The following is an 18,450-nucleotide window of genomic DNA, read 5'->3' on the forward strand; positions in this document are numbered from 1 at the left end:
TTTTTCCACTTCTACTCTTTTTATGCTGTTGAAATTAAGGATGCGACTGATATAATGTGGTATTGCTTAGATTTGGTAATGGCTTAAGTTTGTTTGGAAGAATGATATCCCCACAGCAGTGACCCTACAGGACATACTGGGCCTACAGTTACTTGTCGTGTAAAGCTATTTCTGCTTTAATGCTGTTCTCTTCCGATTTCAAGAGTAGCTTATTTATTCTGTGATTATGGGAAAGAATGAACAGGTGACCTAGATGGTCTTCACCAAAGCCAGTCATTATTTCAAGAGAGCTTATTTATTCTGTGATTATGGGAAAGAATGAACAGGTGACCTAGATGGTCTTCACCAAAGCCAGTCATTTTTTACCTTTTTTAACTTTCAGTCCCACATAACATGGAAGCAAAAGTACCAAATTGATAAAATCCCAGGGTCTGTTCCTGGGGTATTTCTGTTACAGCAGGAATGCAGACTTTCCAGAGAACTTGAGATTAGTTTTTTCCTATCCGATACCTTTGTTTTTGCCATTTCAACTCAGTGAAGTATCACAGTGGTTTACTTTCTGCTTTCTGTGCTCTCATCATGGAAATGCAAATTACTGCACGGCAGGCCAGACATTGGAGAAAGTAGGTACTTTGGTACAAGGTTTTCAGCCTGAGTTCTAGCCTGAGGAGTTAGATGAGCATCCAAATCTCTGCATCCTTTGAAGTTCATCCTGAGTCTAAATAATTCTGAACTCGGAGAAGGTTCATGTCCAGGTTGAGTTTCTAGTAACTGAGGGACAGCCATGAGTTCTGAAAAGTATTTCATTAATTACTTCAAAGCAAAGCAGAGTCAACATTAGAGAGCTTGATTTTCACATGAAAACCTACCACCCGTACTGCCCCTCCACCATTTTGCTCTGAGTAGGAAAAACAGCACAACACATTTGCAGCCTGCAGGGCTTTATTGCCCCTCACCACTTCTGCAGCTCCAGACTTCCTTCTCAGGCAAGCATTTTGAGCAATATGGGAATCACTGATGTCAATGGAGAAAGAGAGAGCTTTGTGGTGTGCTGCTGGTGAACTTGAAAGCATCCGAGGAGAAATGTCATCTGCTGTCCCCCAGCTTTTTGGGCATAGGTGTTCTTTGAGAAACACTGCTATTAATGATCGTTGCATAGTGCTTGCACAGATTTGGTAGGTAAAATACAGCCTGGTAATACGAGACAGCTGTCCACTTCATTTTTCAAGTTCTCACAGCACCTCATGGGTGATGGGTGATCCAATTGTTATTGAGCAAATGAATACAAGAGGAGAAGAAACTTTCTTCATCACTGAGACAAACCTTCAGGCTCCCTCAACCTGCCCTCCTTGCCTTCTAGGTGAATTAGCACCCTGTGTGTCTGTGAGTCGGAAAGCAGGAGAACAGAGCACTTGTCACCAGTGAAGACTGCCGACGAGATGGGCTTAAACCAGAGAGATGTGATTTCCTCTTGGGGAGAAGGAGGGTGAAGTAGTGACGGAGGAGAGGGAACCAGAGTTTTGCATTATTCCTCTAAGGGTTGCGTTGCCCCCATGTTGCACTTTGTCATTAGCTGAATCGCTGGAGCATCCTGTCAAATCAGCCTCCTGCATGGATTTTTAAAACCTCTAATTGGCACCTGCAAGGTTACAAGTTAGTGATGTGTGTCCATTTGCCCTGCACAGCCTTTCAGAGCTCTTTTCCCCCAGCTCCAAGGTGCTGGAGTGCTGCACAGTCGGTAACCTACCATGGTGTGAGGCAACCCAGGCTGTAGTTGGGACCCTGTGACGTGACCCGGTGTTTGTGTGACAGAGAAAGCTTCGTTTTGTTCCTTTCTCTTTTAACTATTATGCAAATGTTTTTCCATATTTCCTGTTTATCACAGACTCTGAGCCTCCCTAGACAGGCTATTCTGAGCTTGGCCTGCTTTCTGATAATTGCATCTGCATTAAAGCAAACACCCCTGCAGGGTTTCTCCATTCCCCTGTCCTTGCCAGATCTGAGCTGGACAGCACTCTGTGGCTTGCAAACACAGGGATGTGCAAAAAGGCATGCCAAGGGCTGGCAAAGCCCTGAGGAAGAAGGCAAAGCTGCGTGCTATTTCAGGCCTCTTATTTTGCCAATGAGTTCAGTTTCCTCTCCTTTGCTAATGACATGGTGGCTGCTAGGTCCTCCTGAGCCATGCATCAGTAAAGTCACTATTGAGGTCTACAGTCTGTGTCCAACCCGTATCAATTACTGGCTTTTCTGTGGGGATATAAAAAAATGAATAGGATCTGGGGAGTCACCCATTAGTAATGACTGCAGTAGTAATTTTGAGAGGGTGGTCCATTGCACGTTTTTGTGAACTGTTGTTTTTCTTTGGAAGCGAAAAGAGGCAGGATACTGCTGTAAGATTTTTGAGGATGATCTTTATCAGATTGCTGTTTAGGGAGCTGGGAATCTCTAGTTCTTGAAGTAATAACAGCCATTAGTGTCTTGCTCCTCTACACAGGGCCAAGGCCTGGACTATGAGAAATACAGTAATGACTCTTTTCCTTCATAAAGCCCCTTTTCACTGAAGGATTATACAAAGTCTTACTGAGATGAGTAGATTAGTTTTGTCCTTGGTTTGCAGCTAGAAGAGGTAGCAGACTGTGGAAAGTTGACTGCTGTCTGTGCTGGAGTGGTGCAACACACCACTGAACTGAATAGATTGTAGTGAAATGCTGCCAGGCAGATCAAGCCGGATGCTTTCTGCATACCTGGGGTTGAAATCAAGACCTCTGAAACTGTATTTCCTCTCAGGATTTAGTTCCCAGGAAGTTAAAAATATGCACAGAACCTTCCACACTCACACACTTAAAAAGATGAAAGTAAAGTAACTCAGATTATATCTTTTTAATTGGTTCCTAGCATAAATCTGTAGGTAGTAAATAGATATTTGCTTTCTGGTCTGATTTTCTCTCATCAAACGTAGGCCATGCAGTGCCATAACTGAATCCCCTCCTCCAATCACTGCCTCTTCTCATGCTTTAGGACAGTAACCAAGCAGGACCCTGACTGGATGGTACCATCCATCACTCACTTGGTCTGAATGTACATTGCCATTGCACCCAGCAAGAGGTTTTTGAGAATTGAATCTCCAATGCAGTTAGACAGCCTATCTTTCACAGACAGGATATCACCCAGGAGGAAGAACGGGGTTGGATGATCCCTGCCATAGCTAATGCAATGGTCACATTCCCCATGTAATACCTGGTCTCCCCCATCCAAAGGGAACTTTGTTGGAGTTCCAGTTTCTGAGCAGCTGTGGTATATGGTGTTGATGGTGAACCTCAGTACTACTGGAAGAGTGTTACGGGCGTGGGTGCTTCTTCTGTTTTGTTTTTTACTCATTCTTGAAGCAAATCCAACTGTATCGATTATAGGGCTGAACAAGCCCTCTGCAAGTATCAGTGCATACCTTGTAAGAGAAAAGAGTAACAGGTCTTTTTGAAGAGGAGACAAAAATGGAATAAACTAGCTCTTCCCCTGTTTTTTTTGGTGGAATAGCTGTACAGTTGAAATCTACCCAACTTTCATTTCCTATTTGTACAAGCAGCTTTCATCTAAGTGCTGGTCATGAGTAAGTTATGCCTGCAGAGCTGTCACCATCAAGTACTGTGTGTCACTGAATTCATAACAGTTCTGGCAGTGGTGAACTGCATACATACATGTTTACATGCATGTGCACCTACACACTTAATTCCATTAGAGCTTCCTGATACACTTTCCTCTTCCTCCCTTCTCTGAAGGAGCTATTTCCAGAGATCCCAAGTGTGGAAGTGCATCCCTCAGATGACTTTTGGCTCTGCAGAGAGGAATAAGTGTCTTTGAAAGACTGACGCATGTACAAACACCCTTTCCTCCATCCTGATATGTGAGGAAGGCCAAGGGTGATGTGGTGCAAGAGTTGCTTTTGCTGTTTTTGTGTGGTGATGTAGAGGAAGAGAGATCTGGGGTGATAACCAACATGCTGGGAAATCCTCCTCCTCTGCACAGTGCTGGCAAACTACCACTTTCTGATTTCCTGGTGAGTATCTTACTGGCATTCAGGGGAAGTTGTCTGTGTTCAGGCTTAGCAGAGGATGATATCTCAGGAAATTAAAGGACATCAAGAACTAAAGGTATACTGGGGCAAGTTCCTAATTACTCGTCTGATCCCTGCAGGGGAGATGTTCAGGGATGGTTTTGTGGTTTGTTCATGTTTTGTTTGTTAGCATAGCAGCTCCAGGACAATCAGTTATTTGAAGGAATGGAAAAAAACCTACCTAGTTGTCTTTGTTTGCTTCTTTAGGTCTTTTTCCTGCCTTTGTGGACTCCTGGAAATTTGTCATGCCCGACTGTGCAATGCTTAGACTGCGTCTTGTTGCAGAGTTTATTTCAGTAATCTACAGTCTCCACAGTGCTACATTAATTCCCTTCGAGTTAGCCTAGGTCAAATCAGAGCAGTTACAGTGTAGTTTTAAGCAACACAGAGCAATTTTGCTAGCAGCTGAGGAATTGCACTGACTCCATCTCAAATGAATACCCTTAGTAAATTCAAGTTAAAAGCACCACGGCAGTCATGATAGTAATTTTGGGTGAGAACAGGGCTTGCGCTAATTACAGGGACTTAGTCACAACTTGTTAACTCCGTGTTGAAGACACACTCTTAGAAGTAGCCATGCTCGGACAGATTGGGAATTGAGAGAAGGCACAGTCTTACGCTTAAGGCTCTGAACACTGCATCTCCAGTAATCGGGTTTAATTTCTTGTTGTGCCTTGTACTTCTTATGTCACTTCTTATATTTCTTTTCCTTTCTGTGCCTCAGTTCTGCAGCTATAAAATCACATTTCTGTCTGTCTTCCGCTCTTTGTCTCCCCTGCATACATTGCAAGTTCTTCAGGATGGGGATTTTCTAATATTAATTGAGTATACAATACATAATGCAGCATGGCCACACCTGTGCCTGTGGGAGGTCAGGAGAGCCCTAAGTGACATCTTAGAGTTTCTGTACTTTGAGAATATGTCATTGGCTTTGGATTGTGAAGCAGGAACAGCCTTGAATGCTCATATAACTCCTACAGCTAATTCCCTTTGGTAGATTTGGGACTTTTCTTTCAACCTTGAAATGTTGCTGGTTTTCTTTTCTGCAGGGCAGGGAGTGCTGAGGCTGTATAAATTGAATTTTTCTTAAATTATATGAGTGCTAAATATGATACATTGTTATAAGTTGCCATATCCTCTGCATATAAAGAGGAGTGGAAAATGGATAAATGGGAAAAAATGTGTGACGATACCTAATGTATTCTAAGACCAAGCTTCTAATCTTCTCTATTTCTTTTTGTTTCTTTCAGGTGGAGCGGGAAATAGCCATCCTGAAGTTGATAGAACATCCTCACGTTTTAAAGCTGCATGATGTTTACGAAAATAAAAAATATTTGTAGGTATTACTGGCTTTTGCCAGAGAAAGGGGAAGGGAAGGAGGAAAGAAGGGAGGGAGATGAGGGTTTTGGAACATGGTAACATTTCTGAAAGAATGGAGCAGGGTGTGTTCACCCTCAGCTGGTGTTCGTGTGATATCTGGTACTTGGATGAGGAAGGAACACTCCTTATTTCCTTGGCTTTTCTCACTTTCTTCTCTGTACTTTACTTATATGCTGCTTCTTTTCCTACTTAAAATGGAGGAGAGAGGACAAACCAACATTTTCTATCAAACAGCAAGAGGGGAGGAAGGTTTGTACCTGTAAGATCTGGAACCATTTTGAAGCAAAACTGTTACAGTGGATAATTTGCATAACCTCCCTTGCCTAATAGTTTTCATTGAAACCCTCAGCTCTCACTAACAATATTTTAAATTTGCCTCATCAATAATAATTTTTGGTTTTAAGGGCTGTTGAAATCTCCTGGTGGTTCTGCAGTAACAGTTAAGTAGCAAAGCCTTTTTTTTTTTTTTCAGATCTTTGCCAGTGCCAGACAGGGATGTTGTCCACAGACAGAGTCATTTTAGCTTGACAGGGCACTAGATATGTTGAATCTGTTGTCAAACAAACAGGCCACATTAATCTTGGCACAACAGGAAAAAAAAATCAATGTTCTCCAAATGGAAAAGGGCAACCCAGTAGGGAACTCAGTGTTATTTTCAGCTTTTTAACAGGTTATTGCAAGTAGAAGAGAGTAGTTAAAAAAAAAAAATTATTTTTAAAAACCACCATCCATTGATGACCTCTCCTTAATGTCAAAACACAAGAAAGGAATGACTGTTTACTCAAAGAAAGTGTGTTGAATGGAGGTAACAATCCCTCATGGACTATTCAGCTAGTCTTGTTACTGGAGCAACGAATTCCTATTCCAAGAAGTGAGGCCTCTGTGCCTAAGGGTTAGCTTAGTAGAGCAGGCAATAATTTCTTTTGGATTCCCCATCATCCTTTGCAGCAGAGCCTGCCATCCGCGGTGAAATGCAGTTGCTAGAGTGAGCTCTGGGTGGAGGCACCGTGTGGAGGCTGGTTCAGATGTTCTCTGAGCTGCATTCCGAGTGCTCTGTCCTCAGTGGCATAAATGGTCACAGTTCCATTAAGCCCAGTTTGCCCCAGCTGAGGACAGAGGCCCAGATCTAATGCAGCCTGCTCTGCGTGCAGGAGAAAGGTAGCAAAGGGAAGTGAGGCTTTACAACCAATAAGTTCTTTTAATCCTGAAAAGAGAGACACCATTTGTAAGAGTACATTCCTCTGTATTCTGGTGTAAAGGGGAGTAGGATGAGGCCCCAGGCTTTCTTTTGGTTAAGACAGGGGGGATATTCTTCTTTGTGATCCTTGTTTATTTGTATGTTGTGTAATCTTACGTATACACACACATAAACACATGCACACTTGCATAAACGCAGCAAACAGCTGATGTATTCCAGGTAGGTGTAGTATACTTGAGCGGTGGAGACAATGTATGAATACATGAAGAAGAAAGGCCATGATCATCACTTGGAGTGAGGGGATGGGTTATAGAGGTGCTGAAGCTTTCTTCTTGCTCTGAATGCCTGTGAAGCCAGCAGCTGAGCTGAGCTCTCCTTCTTTACCCCGAAAGGCTCGGGGGCTATTTTGCTCCATGTGAAAAATATCTAGTGCTCAGAGCAGTGGGGATGGTCATACACCAAGATTTCCAGAAAATGACTGCGTTCCTTGGCAGGAAAATATCTTCCTGCTGAAAATCACCTTGAAAAGGGAAGCATCCCATATCTTTAAGCTATATCTGGATATCCTGGCTTCTAAAAAATATTGGGCTCCAAAGTGTCCTTTGCCAGTGACCGTTCAGCCTTTAACAATCACTAAGTCTTCTTTGTGCTGTAGCTCCTCTGCCTGTAAGATTGAGCTGTTCGCATCTCCCCGCAAAGGCACTGAATCCCTCTGCTGAAAGACACTGACTCTGTGAAAGAGCCAATGACTGTTAATTACGTTTCATTTTTTATTAGTCACTATTTTAAAGAAAGGGCACAATGCAGAGCTTCTGCCAAACCTCCGTGGTCAAAATTAGAAACAGCCGTGGCCTTGGATAGATCTAAGAGGTGGAGAAGAGTGCCTGTGGAGGGGCAAAGTGTTTCAAGTGTGTGGGGGCTGAGAAGTGTGTATGCATGTACTTTCCCAAATAATAAGACACAGTGACCTGTAGTTCTCACCAGCATCAAAAAAGGGATTGCTCTCTGGTTGTGGCAGCACCTTTCCATCATGCATGCCATCTCAGCAGTAGCAGTAGTGGCATAGTTTCAGAGGAGCTTGTGAATTATGGGTGATATTTCAGATGCCAGAGACTAATCATGATGCAGCACTGGGGAGTATTTCCTCAACAAATGTTAATTTCACAAATCATGTTTGACTTTTGGTTTATGATTTCATTTGTGACAAGGGGCTTGGGTTGAGTAGATTTCTAATGTGACCATGAATCAAATCCTTTTTCCAGTTTGTTTAACACTGAAAATGAGTTTTAAAAAATAGTAATAAAAATCTGTTAGCATATGTGTGTTAGCCTAACAGTCATTTTCTGTTTGTTTTGTTTTTTTTTTTACCAAGATGGTTGGAGAGATGGAGATGGCTATGAGCTGTAAGATTTCCAGCTCCTTATCCAGCATTTTGAGTTGTCTTATTTAGTAAGACTGTGGACTACAGTTCTAGGTGCATAGGGGAAAACACAGCTGCACTGTGGCTCTCTGTATGTGTGCTGATATACCACCTCAGATATACATTATGTTGGCTAAACTAGCAATATTACTGACAGTTGAATTATTTCGTATTTGTTGTATGATCACACTGACGCCCTTCAAGCAAGATTGGGAGTCCACAGTAATAGGTAATTTAGAAATAGCTATAGACAAGCTATGCCTCCCTCTTTGCCATCATATGATGTTAATAGACAAAACAGCCAGGAAGGGGGGATCATCCTCCCATCTTAAAGATCAAGAATGAGTTAAAGTAGCCTGGTATGGGGTAAGCCCAGAGTTGTTTAAGAACTTCTATTGCTTGTTCATAATGGGGAATGATCAATGAGCTACGAAAATTTGTGTGTGCACCAGTCATTTTGACTAACCAAGTTCAGTCAGTCAGGAATTTTAGGGAAATGCAAATAAACTAAGGGAATGAACAAGGCAATAACAAAGCTGATAACAAAGTTTTGGTGTGTTCTGTAATGCATATCGGAGGGGAAACACTCCTTTGGTCATATGGTTTCTGCATTGCCAATGAACTGTGTGAACCTGGGTGATGGTCGTCTTTTCTCTGTGCTATGTATAGAAAAGGTCTTTCCTGAATTGACCCTAGATAGAGTTTGTGTAGCAACCAGAGAGGAAGATGGAGTTCATACACTGTTAGCAGCACTACCACTGTGAATGAGCAGGAGGTTCTCATTAGCAGACTTTTTGAGGATTAAATAAGAGGAAACATGCAAAGTCCAGTCCTTCATGAGTGAAGTGGTTGGCTCAGATTTTTTCTAGGAAGTAATCTTATGCTTTATTCTTAAATCTCTGATACGTACATTTACTGCATTTTATGCAGTAAATTCAGCTTTCCTTTTGATATTAGAAAAGCGATTGTCCCACTGTTGGAGGAGCTGTTAGCATGGCAACCTAAGTGCCATCATATAGTCCACAGGAGATGGAACTAACCTTTCCAAAGGGGATAAAGCTGACTGATACAGTTTTGCTGCAGAATTCCCACAAGGGGTGGCATTATCCATTTGATCTCATTTGATTAGCTATTTAGTTTAAATTATTGCGGGGTTGGCAGGGAGTGGAAATGATGTAGAATAAAGACATCCTAGGACCACACCATGCCCTTTACTTTTAGATGTTTATACTAGTATTTCTCAATTCCCTTTCCATCAATGTCTGTGTGTACATATATCTCTCTCTGTAAATTTCTATTTATAGGTGCATACAGATATTTGTGTATATATGTATAGATTTATATAGGTTAATTTTCAAATCTTCGCACTTAAGATTTCAATTTTTCAAATTTTGTGGGAGCATTTATTTTGAATCGCTATATTGTCCAACTTGATCAGCATTTTAAAGAAGAATCTGTTTTGAGAGAAGGAGTGGACATCAGAATATTGTTCTCTGAAATGCGCCATGCATTCATCAGCTCTTTTTCCAAGCACAAGTCCCTTTCTCATCATTCAGCACTACAGTGCTATCACTGGGCAACTGCCCAAGCCTCATTGCAATGTACCCAACACACCACCTCCTGATTTCAGAGGTGAAGGTGCTTCCCCATGAGCCAGATAACAAAATTAAAATGTCCTCCTACCAGTGCACAACTCACGTTTCTGGCTTATACAAGATCAGCTGACAGTAGAAGTCAAAGACTTACAACTCTGGTGGTGTCTGCAGAGGCATTCATGCTGCCTCTCCTGCAGGGTTTTCCTGTAATTCTGTTTATTTTTGTTGAAAACTAATTGTGAGTTGCCAGAGGATGCAAGAAAGAGAAAAAAAGTGTTCTGCGTGTTCTTCTGTTATTGGTAGCCCAGGACTTTGACATTCGATCCATCTGCGGGGAAACGTTTCTAAAGGCAGAACGAGGGTTCAGAAAGTTGGAGCGGCTCCAAGGGCTTAGTGCTGAAAATTCATTTTGTGGTAGGTATGCTTCTTGGTAGTCTGGTTGTGGGGTGTCAGGTGCTGTGGATACAGGAAAAGAAAATAGAACAGGATTGGAAGACAAAATGATGTTCCACCTGAGCCTTGATTAGAATTAAGAGAAATATTCATAACCAGCTACTTTGACCCCTTTTCTTCTGCTGTTGACTTGTTTTAGTACTGTCATGAATTACAAGCGTGTGTAGCCAAAGGAAAGCCAGTCAGCTGTAGGAGTGGAGCCAGCACACGTGAGGTTTTGAGTCAAGGGAGGGCCTGGAGACAAGGAGCTGGTTAGAAGCCAGGGGAAGGGGAGGGGGTGCTGCACCAAGGACAGGTGTCACTGCTTGCAGGAAGGATGCCAGCCTGGCACAAAGCAGGGCTTGCACAGAGGTGGTGGTGATGATTAATACTACACCCTGTGCAACACGGTCTTAATAAGCTCTACCCAAAAGCCTGACTATCTTCTGCTCACTGCCTCACGTGTGCTGGCATACCATCCAGGCCATGATACTGGGCTTGGGAGAAAACAGGCCCATAGTGGAGCAATTCTGTGATGTGAGCAAAGATCAAGGGGAGATGTAGCTCCAGAGCCACAGTATATTTACGTGCCTAATTTCTCTTTCAGGCTTTGGTAGGTAACATTGTGTGTGTCTGGGCCCTAGTTGTTAAAGGAAAGGCCACTCAGCTCTGAAGAATAAAACCCAGAAGTATATGGTCACTAGCAGAATTGCAGCAGTGAGCTGATGGGTGTTGTCCCATCTCTGCCCCTCCTGTGCTGAGGATCCCTCTGGCTGGACCCATTCCATATTGTGTGCCCAAGTAGGATGGCTGCTGCAGTGCCTTGGCATGCATGACTACACACCATGAAGGCACTGCTCAAAACACCTTTCATCCCCAATAAATCAAAGGTACAGAGCGCAACAGCATAATCTCCTACTACCTCTCTTTTCCCCAAAAGCCCCAACCTGTTCATGTCCAAGTGTAATGAGCAATCAAATACAATCTCCATTCAAACAAGCAAACTAGAGTTAAAATTGTCTTTTGGAAAAAAAAAATCTAACACATGCACATTTTCTTGCAGGCGAGGAAAAAAAAAAGAGTTCCTGGCACGCTGCCAAATTAGGGTTTAAAAATTCATGCCCACCATAAGAATTTATATAACTTCTGAATAATTTATAGGCTGCGCCAATAACAAGGGGTTTAATATCTGATAGAGATTATTTAATCAATAGAAAACAGTGCAGTGAAAAGGCCATCAAAGAACTACAACATGTCAATCTGGGCTAGGAAGCTTTTAACCTCTTCCCTGCTACACATATGTCCGTTCATATATATGTATGGAAGGACATCTTGCAAGTAGGGTGGTAGCATGGAAGAGGAATCGCCAGGACTTTTTTCTTCTAGAGGCTTTTCTTCAGCAGTCTGCCTTTCCAAACAGATCCCTTTCTGATTCACCAAAGCTTTGAAATGTAATGAGTTTTCTAGCTCTTAGCTGACTTGGTCAAAAGGAGTAGTTAGTTTCTTGTGAATAATCTGCCGGGGATTGTGGGTTACTGTGAGATGGCTCAGAGTTCATCAAGATTGGTGGCAGTGCCTAGCACATGCCATTTGTGGTGCAGCCATTTCCATTGGTGTTTGATTCTGTGGCCAAACTTCAAGAGGTTTTTACAGATGTGGGCACTAGATAAACATAAGGACAGAAAAGAACTAAAGACATATCTGTCTTTATAAAGGAGATTCCTACCTGACTTGTGTCCCTGGCCTCGGTAATTGCTTAGACATCTGCATCAACTCCGAAGTGTCTTGATCCATGTCATGTTCCCCAGTTTCAGGATTATGCTCATGATTTTCATATAATAATCAACTACTAAGTGATAAAACAGAGTAGTTGAGCTTCTCAGCAGGTGTGGTCATTTCATGAAATGTCTTACCCGTGGACATCACAAAACAGTGAACTCTTGAGCATAGAGGAAGCAAGCAGGAGCTCTCTTGATTTTTCTTGTCTTTGTGTGTATCTCCTTCTATATAACTGCATCTGGGTTTTGCATCTTGCTGGAGTGCACGCCTGAAGTTGTGCATCTTAAAAGCTATCCAGTGCCACATGAATATCCAGTCTAACTTCTGGCATAGTATAAGTCCTAGAACATCACCCAGTCGCGTGTGATGGCATCCAGTGGTACATTCAGGCTTATGTAGAAGACCAGCCTACTTGTTTAGGTTTAAGCAAGGTTGTGCATCATATGTGTAAATATCGTACCATTTAATAAAAAACGCATTATTAACTGGGTCCCTAACAGACAGCTAATCGCATGCCCTGATGAACAAATCTTCTATTGCCTGACCAAAACAAGAAGCTGTGTGAATTGACTACCATTCCAAGAGCACCAGAGAGTTATTTCTTGTTACTCTTTTTTTTTTCATTTATAATACTTACCTGAAATACTTTGTGTTTCAGTATGAGCTTTCATCTAAAGATCTCTAACCATTTAACGCTTTTATAATAATAAATGCATTTGTATTGCCCCAGAGGACCTAATTTGTGTAGCTGTGAATGTGTCGTACATTGTCTTCATCTATAAGGCTGAGAAAACAGGAGCTGCATACCCGCACTGGGATGTATAGTGATGGGCCGCTGCGGGCAATCCCATCTGGTAAGAATTTTAGTATTTCACACCATTCTTGCTAATGGCTTAAAGACAGCTTTTCATTCTTTACAGATGATAACTGCTGTGTTTGTTTGGGTTTTTTTTATTATTTTGCCATAAATATCTGGTAATGCATGGTCCTGGTGTTCTCTGTGCCAGTTAGTCTTTCTTTAACAGCATTTTTCCAGGCATTGCTCAGAGCCAGCCTATTTCTTTTGTTACAGTCCTGCTTTGGAGGTAGCATGTAGCTGCCTTGCCTCAGTGTGAGCTCTGTGAGTTATTCCTCAAAGCTCCCTAGGGCTTGGGCAAAGGCACCCTTTAATAAGTTGTAGCATAGTCCACCAGATGGGAAGGAGAAATGATCACCAAAAGCATCTTTGTTGCTGTTTCAAGTGATGTCTTCATAGTATTGTACCTCAAAGGCAATCTGGTCATGGAGAAGACCTTGCTGTGCTGGCACTGGACAAGAATGGGACAAAACCAGAGCCTATGCCCTAGTCAGCTTACAATCCAAAACACAAAGCAACTATTGGAAACCCTGTGATGGGGAAGTCCAAGCTGTTGTCAAACATCACAGCAAAGAACAGTCTTCAGGAAGGACCTGAAGAAAAATGATGATGGAGCTCTGTCATTAACAATGATGCTCTTCCAAGTGTAGGGAGGGTGTTGTGAGAGCACAGAATCGTTTGCCTGGATATTTAACAAGTGGATGGTGGAACCTGGCTTTGGAGGCTAGTCAGAGACAGAAGTCAACCTCAAACGCCAAGAGATCCTAGATTGGTTACAGAAAGGGCTACAAGGTATCTAGAAGTGAAGGCAGCTAGTTCATGTTAGATATAGTATCAAAAAAGGAGACAATGGAGGCATGGAAGGAGTGGTCAAAGTGGAAAGCTAAGAAAATTACATTGCAGTGATGATCCGATACCTATTTTGAATTGCCAGCAGCGGGGCAAGAATGTATTCATCAAAGTGAAAGAGATGCTGATGAATTAATTTAGATACAAGGTATCTAGCTAAAATTAGACACGAAATTTTAGCCATGTGGGTGGATAGGAAAACCATTATCTTAGAGGTATAATAAAGAAAACATCTAAAACATACCAGTACAACTAAGTTGTAGGGACTTGAGGAAAGCCTGAGTCAAAGGTAACACCCACACTACAAGCCTGAATCGTAATCAAACAAGCAGTGTTGTCTCTAGGGGTAGAGAAAGGAAGAAGTGGAATGGAGTGGTGAGGCTAAGAGTTCTGTTTTAGCCTTGTTGTGTTTGAGCTGATGATAGGACAACCAAAGACTTTAGAGATGAAAACCAACATCTTAGTTTATTCAGAAGAAAAGGAAGAAAACTGTACTGATTTTTTATCTGAATATCTAAATTTTGCAAAGTTTTTTTGTGTTTTTTGAGGCAAAAGTCACAGCTTTTTTTTTTTAACTTCTAGTAGTGGCATCATAAATCCTCATAGCCCTGTCAGGTAGTTAGCAAAGTTGGATACAACCAAAAAATATGGTGGTTATAGACAAAATTATTGTTGATCATCAGGTATTTATTGATCGTTCCCAGGGGAAAATGGACCATCCTCTGTGTTTATAGGAGTCCTACTGACATGCAGGATTTGGAAAAGACTAAAATGACTTGAAGGATGCAGGAATGATGTGAAACTGGTGGGCTGTCACATCTTGTGATCCCTAGAATACAGGCAAGTTGGGGTAACGAGGAGGAGAGGCACAGTGCTTTTTTGTTAAATTTCCAGTCTTAAGCTACAGAACAAGCCACAGTCAATCATGGGGAGGCTACTGTGAAGTAGAGAGCTTTGGAGTCTGTGCTGGTTCCTGGTACAGCCAGAATCTGAGGGGCACAAAGGTAGTTTAAGACCACATTTCTCCACATTCATCTTGGCTACTCTATCTCTTTCACATGCAGAAATCATCCCTCCTTTGCTATATTGTTTAGTTTTCGTTATTACTTCTTTACTGTTTTGGTTCCTGAAAGAGTAAATAAAATGAACCAAAAAGAAAGAAAGAAAAGAGCCTAGGATTATTCTAAGCTTGCTTTTATGATCATCAGGTATTTATTGATCGTTCCCAGGGGAAAATGGACCATCCTCTGTGTTTATAGGAGTCCTACTGACATGCAGGATTTGGAAAAGACTAAAATGACTTGAAGGATGCAGGAATGATGTGAAACTGGTGGGCTGTCACATCTTGTGATCCCTAGAATACAGGCAAGTTGGGGTAACGAGGAGGAGAGGCACAGTGCTTTTTTGTTAAATTTCCAGTCTTAAGCTACAGAACAAGCCACAGTCAATCATGGGGAGGCTACTGTGAAGTAGAGAGCTTTGGAGTCTGTGCTGGTTCCTGGTACAGCCAGAATCTGAGGGGCACAAAGGTAGTTTAAGACCACATTTCTCCACATTCATCTTGGCTACTCTATCTCTTTCACATGCAGAAATCATCCCTCCTTTGCTATATTGTTTAGTTTTCGTTATTACTTCTTTACTGTTTTGGTTCCTGAAAGAGTAAATAAAATGAACCAAAAAGAAAGAAAGAAAAGAGCCTAGGATTATTCTAAGCTTGCTTTTATAAGCTACATGCACGTCTCTGATACGATATATAGCGGATCATTTGAGATTAGGAACTTAGAGCTTTTATTGGGGAGATGGTAATGATGGGATGCAGATAGAAAAATAGCAAAGCGAATAGATAGAATGCTGCTGCACGCAATCTCTCTGCCTCTCCCCAGTAGACAAAATTATTCTTGTATTAAGCATTCGGCTTCTTTGTCTTTAAAGACCAAAGCTCCTTCAAGCTCTGAAACTTAACCAGAGATTTTATGTTTCGTATCTTGGCTTGTAGCAGGGACATAAGATATCATGCAAGACATGGACCTTGGTGTCTTTATGAAAGCAAGCTGTGGCCTATGAAAATTTTTGCAACCTCTTAAGAATATATCTAGTGAGGAAAACAAGTAATCGAGAATTTATTTTTAACACCACATGCACTTGGCTTCATACTGAATTGCAGAAGCCTGATGTTTTCTTGCTTTTCCAGTGTCCTAGCAAGCAGAGAGGAAATTGGTGGTGGGGACAGCATGGAGTAGAAGGCACAAGGGACCACAGGTGCTAATCCCGGCTCTGATACTGGGTGACTGTAAGCCTGGGCAAGTCACTTTGCTTCACAGTTCCCTATCAGTAAAGAACAGGAGGTTAATACTTGTAATGCTTCTCTCATGTGAAATGCAAGGATTAGAAGAGCTGGTGTGTGTCCAGAGCATCCAAGATGTGAGAGCTAAGTGCTCTTACAGAGTCCTTTGTCCTAATATACCTCCTCTCTGTATTATCACAGCAGATAGTGTGCATGCTGCCAGCCAGAGGCTGGGTCTTTACTTTCCTTGAACCTCCTTGCAATGGCTATTACAGAGCAGGGTTTCCTATGTTTTTACAGTGGGAATACTGATGCTGTCAATCTTACATAGACAGGATTTAAAAAAAAAAAGCTTCATTCACCAGTAAGTTACTTTTCATCTCCAAATGTAATAGGAGACTAGTTCTGGTTAATGTTCTGGGATTTTTAGAATTTGCTTGCTTGCTTAGAATAAATGGGAAAAGTAGTTCTATAGTGAGATGACAACCTGTCACATCTGAGAAAGATAAAAGGGAAGGGGAAACTCGGGAAAATACTTCTTAGTGTTTTTCTCCCCTACAGGCTATGTGTTATTTACCTTCTCCTAGATCCCCCAAGAGTTGGCATTGGCATACTTCCAATCCTATAGCACTTTGCTAAAGTAAAGTGATGTGAACTCAGGAGATCTGGATTCCTTTCTGTGCCACGGATTCATGAAAGATGTAGTGTCTGTATGCCTTATTTTCCAGCCTTTGGAATAATGTTCTTTCTTACCTTTGCTTTTTCTGTTTGGCTTTTCAGAGTGTGTATTCTCTTCTTTTATGGAGTCACTCAGACACACTCACACATACACAGATGGATGGATAGATACAGATATACAGCATTTAGTGAGGATTGTGTAAGCCGTACAGTGATAGTTAGAACCAGTGCAACACTTGGAAATGTTTAAACCCCTTTTGTTGGCCTGTTTGGAAATAACATGTGTACTACTACTGTGCCATGTAATGCGCCAGCAAAACATTGGCTTGCACAGAGATGGAGGCAGGTGCTGAATTATGCCCTTGTTTAATCGAAAATCTCCTAGTTGGGGGCTGTCCTAAAAAAAAATGCATTGTACTGGAGGGAATAGTGTTGGCGGGTAACCAGCTGCAAATATGAACTCAGAAATCCTAGCTGCAACATAAATGTAGTACTTGTGGAATGATCCCTGCAGCATTTATTTCTTGGACTTGACCACTGGGGGATGTGTTTGTTGTCCTTCTCACTCCTGTCACGTTGGGGGCTTTGTCAGATCAGAATACATCATCGCTGTGCTTCTCTGTGTCCCTTGAGTTGTCATAGGCACAAATATTTTTCAAATGTTCTCCCCTGTTCATTTCCATTATTATATCTGGTGCTTCTAGGTGGCAAGCAAAAATGAATAACCTTATAAATGCTCCCTGTCTTTCAATTTGTTTTATTTTTCATACAACGTGTCAGTGCATTTTTGTTGAGTGTTTTTAATAAGACGAAGTTGATGAAAATAAATTGCTTTGCAGTTCCTGCTGTGGGTGACAGGAATGCCTGGGTCTGTAATTTTCCAAAACTGTGCATTTGAAAGCAGTGTGGAGGGTGTTCTGTATGCCTGTAATTGCAATCATCTTCGTAAAATACCTCCCAGGAAAAGAAAGCAGCTAGCAATTTAAGTTTTGGGGGCAAAATGCACTGCTGTATCCACCTTCTGCTGGGCACAGTGAGAGAGGGAGCTGTCAAGGAGAATTTTAGGATTGATTCTGTGCCAGGCTTGGGTCTGCCAGATGGGATAGTTAACCAGATCTGTCTCTAGTATGAGAGGGAGAATGAATTATATAGCAAACCCTCCTACCAGAGTGTCTGTTAGCCAAGGCTTGGAAAGTGAGGGTTGGGACTTGAAAATGTGGACACCCCAGTGCCCATGACTACTGCATATCGGCTTTCTTCTGGGCGGTTCAATGTCTTGCTCAAAAAATGTAATGCAGATAAATGATGATCTCCATATTACCAAGGTGTACTTAGTAGACAATCTGGTAACTACTCATCTTTTCTTGGAGAGAAGATAACCCACATATTCCAAATGTGATTTTCAAGTCAAGATTTTTTTTTTTTTTACTCATTTTAATGAAAAAAGGTCAATATTACCATATTTCTTGTAACTGTGTCTATTTTGATAAAAATTGCAGAAAATACCATTTTAATTTCCTGAAGTTTAGAATTTCATTTTGTTGTCCACTTTTTTATGCTTTTGTACTACTTACTTAGCTGGCAAGACAATATTAATGTCTGTCTCTTACTGCATTCTCTGCTGCATTTCTGTAAGGCAGGGAAATGCTTTCTCCTCGTGCTGGCTGGGAGCTGACACATGGAAGTCGCACAGGAGCTGATGATGGACCAGGAGCTCAGGTCCCACTTTTGCAACTTCAAGGCTAATGCCATTATCATTAAGCCAATTTTACTTTCCTCAGAACAGCTTTTACTCCTTCTACTGTTCCATCTTTTTAGAAACATTGAAAAGAGGAATAATTAAGCCCCCAAATTTATAATAATCTTCT

General features: G+C 41.7%; 1 protein-coding gene across 1 annotated transcript in view; it reads left to right on the forward strand.

The window, feature by feature from the left end:
* The window catches only part of BRSK2 (BR serine/threonine kinase 2), a 331,200-nt gene that overhangs the window by 216,878 nt on the left and 95,872 nt on the right, over window positions 1–18,450 (forward strand). The window contains exon 3 of the mRNA XM_009288666.2: window positions 5,362–5,447. Within this exon, the coding sequence (XP_009286941.1) occupies window positions 5,362–5,447 (86 nt within the window). The remainder of the gene's footprint in view (window positions 1–5,361; window positions 5,448–18,450) is intronic.

This window comes from Aptenodytes forsteri, unplaced genomic scaffold, assembly GCF_000699145.1.
Source record: "Aptenodytes forsteri isolate BGI_AS27 unplaced genomic scaffold, ASM69914v1 Scaffold8, whole genome shotgun sequence".
Taxonomy (NCBI): Eukaryota; Metazoa; Chordata; class Aves; order Sphenisciformes; family Spheniscidae; genus Aptenodytes; species Aptenodytes forsteri.